Source organism: Lampetra planeri, unplaced genomic scaffold (genome assembly GCF_965212315.1).
Source record: "Lampetra planeri unplaced genomic scaffold, kcLamPlan1.2.h2 scaffold_866, whole genome shotgun sequence".
NCBI classification, from domain to species: domain Eukaryota; kingdom Metazoa; phylum Chordata; class Hyperoartia; order Petromyzontiformes; family Petromyzontidae; genus Lampetra; species Lampetra planeri.
The window spans coordinates 27,765-36,981 of NW_027615688.1; the positions used below are offsets into that span (position 1 = coordinate 27,765).

The following is a 9,217-nucleotide window of genomic DNA, read 5'->3' on the forward strand; positions in this document are numbered from 1 at the left end:
GTGACGAGGCACGTCCGACGCTTTCCTCCTGTCCCGTCCGTTTGCCCGCAGTTCAAAATACGCATAGCGAAGCGCTCTGCTCTCTGATTGGTTCGTTCCTGGAGAGACGCTTGTGGAGTAGTACCGACACCGCCCGTCGACAGTTTCTGCAGTTCATCTTTACAGAGCACCGCCCACCTCTCCTCAAAGACCACGCCATTGAAAAACATATCCTACTAGTTTCAGAAAGGGGTGTGGCGACATATCAAGTAGAATCTGTCATTCTCCAACAATAGTGCTGTTGTTAAGTTCAGACGTAAGTGAACAAATATTTCCAGTTACACACAGTTTATTAAAACATTTATTCACTTTATACATCTATACATGTCCTTTGCTTTAAATATGACACCAGGTATCAACATTATCGATGATGCCAAAGCTGGAAAGAATCCATGACTAGAACAGGAATGTCTCAGTTGTCTGTCCATGAGGATGTGCTGGACAGGTTTCATACATAGTCCAGCAAAGCTTCCAGGAGTCTTGAACTGTTCGTAATCGCTGTTGTGACCACAACAAATTTATATCCCTGGAAAAACAAAACAAAAACAATCAGGTTTGTCAAAGTGTATTTGCATATTGTGCATTATATCTATATAATGGAATTCATTCTGTTAGAATTTATCTAAGGGCTAATTAAATACAATCAAATACAATAAGAAAGTGGCTCATTAATAGTATTTTGAAATAATTAAAAGCATTAAAAATCACATGAATTTTACCATACTTTTTCAATTAAGAAAAGATTGTCATTGTAACTGACCAATACCATTTCTTCTGTTTTTGATTATTCTATACGGGGGCTTTAAATTTTGGAAGAAATAGAAAATAGCATGAAATAATACAAAACATATTCAAAATCACATGTCGGCCCTCAGCATAAAGTTCATCCTCACCTTTCTCTCTGCCAAGGAAACGTAAAGCTGAAATCTCAGAGAAGGTGCAGGCCACCCAGGAACATAACAATGATGACACGTTGCACATCACTTTTTGCTCCGTTGTTTCCTGATTACAAATAAAAAAAAAGTGTAGAGCAAATCAGTACAAAACAATTGCAGGCTGCTACTGAAACTGTAACTTGAACTGCAACCCGTATCATCTAACCTGTAACAGCAAATTCATGTCCGTTCAGCAGCCTGGAGACTTCTTCAAGCCCTGTCCAGCCATCTCGCTCCAACACCTAGGAGACACACACCAGGGAAGGTACGATGAGTCAACTAACTGATTTGGCATGCAGAGAATATGTTGGATTTCTCGGTGATTTAAATACCTGCTCAACAAGTTTGCAGCTCAGAGGGATATAAGCCCCGCTGAAGATGTAGGCCATGTCCCGAGGGACACGCAGGTCATATTCTTCATCGGATTTTGGCACCTTCACAAAATATGAACCAGACGCATTCCCATAAAACTTTTCAGCTAGGTAGGGGACAAAGTACCATTAGCCTAACATACTGTAACAGGATGAGAGAGACTTTTTAAAAATAACACAAAGGTTGTTGTAGATATACCAGGTTGAGGTTCCTGCTCAAGGCTCTGAAATTGCTTTTCTTTTGCCAGGGACGAGGAATGCATCGGTCAGCTTCCCTGGACAAGGAACACAGGGAAAAAAAAAGAGGCTCATGATAGTCCAATACAATATAATGTACCAAACATAAAGTGCATCAGATCTTGTGTGTTTCACCTGCGGTCTTGTCGTTAACCAGTTTACCAACTTTGCTCTCCATGACAGTCAGTGTTTCACCCGGCTGCTGCTCCACCACCAGTCCCAACCGCTTCAGGTTGGCAAATGTGAGCAGGTGGTCGGGTCCGTAGCTCTGATTAAGGTCAAGCACAGGCGATGATACACATCTGCTGTGTGTCCCCCCCAGTTAGAATCAAACATGGTAACGCAGCATTTGGTTTCTACACTCCAACCATCTGAAAACAAACTCCCAAAAATCTGTCCGAGTCCCTCAGTTCCTTCAAACCTTTTTATATGTGAGAAATTTACTGGCCAATGGTAAACGTGTACAACAGCCACGAGCATGTGAATGCATGTTGCATAGGCTTATATGGAGAATAAAAGAATAGTCATTTCTTAGAGTGGAGAAAATGCTGGGATGTTTATCAACAGCCTAGTTACTTCAATAAAGCTTTTTATTGTCAGACAGATGTGTCAAATCTCACCTGGAGATACTGTGTTTTTAGTGAGCGGAAATCTTTTGGCAGGAGTCCTGCAGGATAAAACCATCCATTGTTGAAACACCCTGGTATAATCTCAAATTCTTCTTTTCTTAAAGTAAATCAAGAGCACTCACCGCTTTCTGTGATGGACAGAAGACAGAGCAGTCTCAGACTTTCGATCATAGAAACCTTGAGAAAAAGAATACAAGAATCAGAGCACTTTTCAGACATGTTTCTAGTGTGCTTGTTCCCATGTTTGACTGTAGAAAAAAACCCACCTGTCTGTTGATGTGCCTCTTCGATGAAAGAAATACATTCCCGGATGTCAAATCCTTCAAGTAACGCTGCCAGAAAATATGACATCAGCATTAATTAACAACACTAAAAGTGAACGTTGCTTCAAACTGCCTGACAATCTAGATGCAACATTAAAAAAACTAGGCAAACTTTTTGATACATCCTCATGGAAGGTGCTTCATACAGAAGAGTAAACGTACAATGCTCAGTCTTTACCAGGTCCTGGAAATCCTGCTTCGTTTTCTTCTTCATTATTGATTCACTCGCACCAATGTCTGAAAGAGATCACCGCTTGAATTCCTTGTGTAGCTTTGTAAATCCGACAATGTGAAAGACACAATCTAATGAAACAGAACACGGCTTAAACACCCACGAAGGCTCAGGAGCCGATGTTCCTGTTTCAGGCCTTTAAGTTCTTCAGACACAAACGTCTTCATCTGCTGTATGTCCATCCCCTGACGCTTCTGTGGAACGAAACACAGGCACGGGTTTCTAGCTTTTTCCATCAGTTCAGTTTGAATAACTGACGTAGGCGATCCTTTACTCACATCGTAGGCAGTCTGAAGATTTTTGGCTTCTGACTTAGAAAAGTGAAGACGTTTGAGAAATGCTCGTTCCGGATTTCATTGAAAACCTAAGAGGCGACAACGTTCGGACGTTTAACTCAAAATCACAATGACAAGAGTCAAAGGTTATGGCAGCGGACCTTATCTGAGAGTTCAGCATGACTTTTACACTTTTGGTCGAAGAGGTGACATCAGGCCCAAATTCCACACATCCTGGAGATAAAAAGTAGGAGATGAGAACTTGACGTAACACAAAACGTAAACAAAGATCCGCACTCAACACATCCATGATAGAGGACGACAACTGTGGCTCTGACTCTTCCGTTCATTTAAGTGACCTCCATAAACAGACACAGACGCGCCCCCTCCCCACGTGAAAAGTTGATACATACCACATTTGATCCTAAATATATCGTCCACAAGTCCTTCATAAACCACTTGTGAGCACAGCGGAGTGACAAAGTCCACATCTGCGAGGAGGACAACAGCGGCTTTAGTGAGCAGAGACACACAGCTGACAGAAGGGGAAACACAAGACCACTCACCTCTGTCTATAAGAAAAACACTTCCTATCTCTGGATCCTGTCGACCCCGCTGATCTCCCTCTTGAACCTGCTCCCTCCACGACTCATACACCATCTGTTACAGACATCAACTTCAGTCCTTTGCTGTCTTCATATGTATGTATTGATCCTAATGCAGATACACTGAAAGTAAAACCACATGACATGATGGCTGGGATCCTGTCGTACCTTTGAACATCGTCCAATGCCGTAGATCTTTGAGAAGGGGCCGTAAATGGAGTGGAGCAGATAAAGAGCGCTGCCAGCTGTCCTCACCCAGCGCTGGTCACCTGCCTGTGAAATGTCCAGAACTTACCAGTGTAAATAAATACATGTATGAATTTGTTTAACTCATCGATAACACTGTTGGATCAGCACTGAAGCCCACAGCTTTAGATATGAGGGATTCAGTTTGACAGGGACGAGTAAGGACTGCTAGTGGTTGTGGGATTTACACCTTTGGCAAAAGAGAAATTAAATTTAAAAAAAAATGTCTCCTGTGGTACTCAGGCTCAAGTCTCATTGATACACATTTTCGCTCTGTCACATGGTCATTCACAGCAATGTGAAAAAGAAGAAAACGTTCTGGTTCCAGGTTTTCTAAATTCATTTGTTCTATTTATTGGATCCTGTTCTTCAGGAACAAACAGAAGCCTGTGTTCTCCATCCTACAAATGTCAAACAAAATCCTATATATGTGTGTGTATATACACATATACACTACCGTTCAAAAGTTTGGGGTCTCTTAGAAATGTCCTCCTTTTTGAAAGAAAAGCTTTTTTTTTTTTCAACGACGACAAAAAGAAACAGACTCGTCTAGACCTGTGGTAAATGACTATTCTAAGCTGTGAACATCTGATTTTAATGGAATATCCACCTACAGAGGCCTTTTCCCACCAACCATCACTCCTGTGTGCTAATGCTACATTTTGTTAGCGAATCATATGAAAAGGTGAATGGTGATTAGAAACCTTCGCTAAATTATGTTTGCACACATGAAAACTGTTGATAAGAGAAGCTACAAAACTGGAATTGTCTGGATGACCCCACACTTTTGAACAGTAGTGCATGTGTGTGTGTGTGGTGTGTGTTGTGTGTATACACATAATATATATAAAATAAAAGATGACATAATGTATATTATGTTCTGGAATCTGGTTTCAACAGCATTTGTGAAAGAAATTAATCAACAAAAGTCAAATATCCAGATTAACTGCATTTTAGTGAACTAAAGTAACTTAATCATAGGTTCATGGGGTTTTCACACATTGCTCACCAGAAAGTTGTCGCGAAAGAATTCTGGGAGCTCCAGGGCTGATGATATCATCGTCTAGTGGAAGGAGGCAGAAGGGCCATTCACCTGTGGTCACGTCTGAAAAAAAGCAACACCCATGTCGACCACTTCCTTTTAGCAAACAACTGACCATCACAGAGAACAACGAGGATGCCTACCGCCATAAACCCCCTGCTCCTCCAGTACCGCTTCACACACATAGAACTGAGTGAGAGAGCAGAGATGATTCATTCAACTTGCCAAGCAAAGTTTAAAAGTGTAACTTCAAAAGCAGATCATTGGAGACCTTCTGGGGGGTAAAAATGATCTTGTATCTTCGAAATCGTCCTGCTGCCTTGTCCGCATTCACTACATCTGAATGGAAAAGAATACATGGATGTGTTTGCTTTCTTTCTCCTTGAAAACAGTTGAACTATTACTGAACATGAGTGGAAATTAGCAGAGCTATTCACAGACTTACCACATATCCACTTCACCGTTTGTATTCTCGGCCGGATGAGAAAGCAAAGCCTGAAGAGAAAAAGGTCAGGACATTATCAGAAAGAGAGGACATGTAAGTTCTAGTTTTCATACAAAAACAGTTTGTGTGTATGAGCTCACTGATCTGATGTGCTGACGATGGGTTTATATTCCACTTTATAGAGTTTGTCGACGTCATGTGTCTGATAAAAAAAACAGAGGAGTTTGATGAACAAACGTGCAATTGCAGTTTTCACTTGTACAGTCTGAAGAGTGACAGCTCAAGAGTTTCACCTTTAGTGTTGAAACATTGGCAATACGATCCAGAGGGCTCATCAAGTCGGCCTCGATAAACAAATCCTTCTTACCGGGAAGCTGTGGAATGAAAAGTTAAAGATTACTGCACTTTAGATTACTAAAGATTACGGTGCGATTACTGCAAAACGTAATATTATTCTCATTGTCGATTTGAGATTGAGTGGAGAGTGAACAAACATTGAACATAGGATAAGAATATTAAATGAATAAATAAACTTGGAGATTTAAAATGATGCACACAATGATATATAAATTAAATTAAATTGAAAATTAAAAATACAATTAAAAGGAGAAAGGAGAAGAAGAAGCTGAATATTTGGACCTTAATATACAGATTATTTTTTTTTTAAGACACAAGAGCTACAACTATGCTAACTATGGGTTAACACCAGAGAACAAGGGTTAGAAGCAAGTCTTAAATTACATTCGAAGACTTTTCAACTTCCAAATGTCAGGAGTTTCTGAATCTTTACAACCAGGCTAATGTTGAGTCATTTCCAAAGATAGTTGAGAACTCTGATATACATGTTGTTTCCCTCACAGCAATAAACGAGAATGAACGTAGCTCAGAATGTCAGATATGAGATGTTGTTGTTTTGCCAGATGGATTTGAATGGAAATGTCATGTGTGTAAGTTGAGGTCTGTGGTGTGACGTGTTCGCACCTGTTCCAGCAGGTAGATGAGCTGATCCCCTGGCCAGCCTCTTCAGCAGGGAGAAGTCAGGGAGCTCCGGGGAATCTCGCCTGGCACTGTGAGCCATCCTGGACCACACCTGGATCGGGACAGTAGTATCCACTGATCACAAACAACACGACCGCAGATACGTTAAAGACAGGAGCAAATAAAAGACAAAGAGAGAACGAAAAACGAATCAGTGTGAGCAGATTATCTAGCTAGCTAGACTAGCTTGTAGGCTAAACGACACTCCTCACATCAGATTCACTTTTTTTTTAAAATACAGCTACATATTTGACGTCAACGTGGACATAACTTCACAACGGACGTTCAACAAATCAAGCAATACATATATCACAAATTCTAAACAGAGGAAGCGTAAAAACGACAGTAGTCACCTTCTTCCGTATCGAAATAAGCGAACAGAAGTCAACCTTCACCGTTTCCGCCGGACAGGGAAACGAACGGGCAGCTCCTGGGAGCGGCGTTAGAGTCACATTCACCTGACGTTTTTTCTGGTCGCTTACTTAATTTACATGATGAATTCGGATGCTGTTTTATTGCTTGAGGCGGTTAATTTTGCCGCAGAGAAGCATCGCAACCAACGCCGTAAAGATCCAGAGGGAACCCCGTACATCAACCATCCCATCGGTAGGTTGCGTTCTCTTCAATTTGGTTTCTTACCTTCAGGTGTGGCTCTTATTTTTCCTTAAAGTTTTTACGTGGCATAGACGAAGTACTGAACTTCCGTAGAATGTTTAGCTTCATCGACACGGCTTCTTTGACCGTCTGTTTGGCTTTCGTTACATAGATAGATAGATAGATAGATACTTTATTAATCTCAGTGAGAAATTCACAAGAAACAGAAAGGAGGTTTAGTAGAAATGCCTGAGTTTGCTAACCCTGAAATGAGGGAAAAACTGTCAGTTTACATCAAAATGAAATTGAAAAATCTAATTTTCCGTCATTTCACGATTCTCAGGATTTTCCTGAGGGGGTCCCGGGTTAAAGGATGACGTCACAGCTGATAACAACAGACTCGTTTACAGCAAATTTAGTACGAAAAAAAATCAGCCGGGATTATAAAACTAGTAATAAACATGATCAAACTGATTTCAATTTCAGATTGCATCAAAAAGATCTTTTCAAAAGGATATCACAAATTACTTGATTACTTAATTGTATATATATTAAAACACAACATTTACTGTCATAGAATGTCAGAAGCAGATCAGTCAGAATTACAAGATGAATAATGTACATCATTCCCATGTGGGTTATCCAGTGAAGACACACGTCTGAAGCACACCGTTGTTTTACTTTTCAGGAGTAGCAAGAATTCTAGCCATGAAGGTGGCATCACGGACATTGAGGCTTTACAAGTAAGTTGACAGATTATTGTACTTACGTCATATCTTCTGCAGAGCTCTTGTAGGGCTGTGTATTGTCACTGTGTGTGTTCTGTCCTTCCCGGCAGGCTGCTCTGCTTCATGACACAGTGGAGGACACAGACACGACTCCCGCTGAGCTGGAAGCCAAGTTTGGAGCGATCGTGGCTCGTATTGTTCAGGAGGTGACGGATGATAAAAGTCTGCCCAAACAGGAGAGGGAAGCGTCTCCAGGTGGAACACGCATCGCACTGCAGCCACCAAGCAAAACTAGTCAAACTGGCTGACAAACTGTACAACCTCAGAGACCTCAACCGCTGCACACCTGTCGGTCAGCTCCTCTCTCTCATTATGATTTATGAGTTGTTTCGGGTTTTTTTTTTTTTTTTTTTTTTAAGAATTTACTTCAGCTTTGTTTAACTTACCGTATGTGTCCCAAGCTCTGGTTTATCAGATCATTTGTGTGTTGTTTAGTTAATGAATTCATATTTATTGTCTAATTAAAATCATGTGTATCAACATACAATCATAGAACTAAAAAATGCAATTTATTTGAACCATTATCTGAGTGGTGGCATAGGTTTGGAATTGTTTATGTTTAATTTCTGATTTTATGTCATTTCATTTCCAAAAAAGCGGACATTCTTTAAGACACAGTCGGCCATACTCATTCATTACTATAGTATTAAAGTGAAATATCTTGTCAAGTGACATCTTTTATGGTATGTGCTAATGCATCTCTTTGGATACCGTACTCTCACTCCTCTGTGTGTTTGGCAGGTTGGACAGCCGAGCGGGTCCAGGAGTATTTTGTGTGGTCCTCTGAGGTGGTGAAAGGCCTGAAAGGCACAAACTCAGCTCTGGAGAATAAGCTGGAGGTGTTGTTCAACAGGAGGGGGGTGCAGCTCTGACAACACAATGAAGAAAGGACTGTTTAAATTGTATTTCCCTGTATTCTTGTAAAAATAGTATTAAATGGTATTTCTTATACATTGTTTGGATTTGGATATTTTTTCCAGTTGTGTTCAGTGTCACCTTCAGCATCCGTATTTACAAGAATATGATGAAAAAGAAGAACAATGTATTTATTATTGGTCATACATCATTATTTATATGTATGATGAAAAAATCATATTCTAAACACACATTCTATCACCAAAACTTCAAACTTCACTTTCCCAATAAAGACATAAAAAAGGGACAGCAGTACTTCCCTGACATTCACAGCAATTAATATTTCTTTTTAAAACAAGGGTAGGGATAACTTACATTAGTTTATCACATCCTGCTGATGAAGCAACAGGCCCTAGACTGATATGATTCACAATGATCCAGAACATTTACTGCCCTTAATACACTTGTCATATGCTTCGTGTGGATAGTACTTAATACACCTAATCCAGTGTTCTCATTATAACTGATTTATATTCACATTCTTGTTAGCAGATGTGGGCGCA

The 9,217-nt window shown here is 40.3% G+C and overlaps 2 protein-coding genes across 2 annotated transcripts; one reads left to right on the forward strand and one right to left on the reverse strand.

Annotated features, from left to right (window-relative positions):
• Positions 1–487: 487 nt before the first annotated feature.
• LOC144742121 (vacuolar protein sorting-associated protein 33B-like) lies at positions 488–6,457 on the reverse strand. The gene is given in 29 exon segments (XM_078624620.1): positions 488–567; positions 936–981; positions 983–1,041; positions 1,141–1,216; positions 1,307–1,408; positions 1,545–1,598; positions 1,601–1,620; positions 1,718–1,850; positions 2,203–2,249; positions 2,334–2,388; positions 2,478–2,492; positions 2,494–2,543; positions 2,697–2,771; positions 2,870–2,960; positions 3,045–3,070; positions 3,073–3,130; positions 3,199–3,275; positions 3,455–3,532; positions 3,608–3,701; positions 3,815–3,919; positions 4,902–4,937; positions 4,939–4,997; positions 5,078–5,123; positions 5,206–5,273; positions 5,380–5,429; positions 5,520–5,581; positions 5,673–5,753; positions 6,361–6,387; positions 6,389–6,457. Coding segments are annotated over 29 exon segments (1,839 nt in total).
• Positions 6,458–6,911: 454 nt separating this feature from the next.
• On the forward strand, positions 6,912–8,671 carry LOC144742124 (guanosine-3',5'-bis(diphosphate) 3'-pyrophosphohydrolase MESH1-like). The gene is given in 5 exon segments (XM_078624622.1): positions 6,912–7,027; positions 7,703–7,754; positions 7,850–7,981; positions 7,983–8,091; positions 8,541–8,671. Coding segments are annotated over 5 exon segments (540 nt in total).
• The last annotated feature ends 546 nt before the right edge of the window (positions 8,672–9,217 follow it).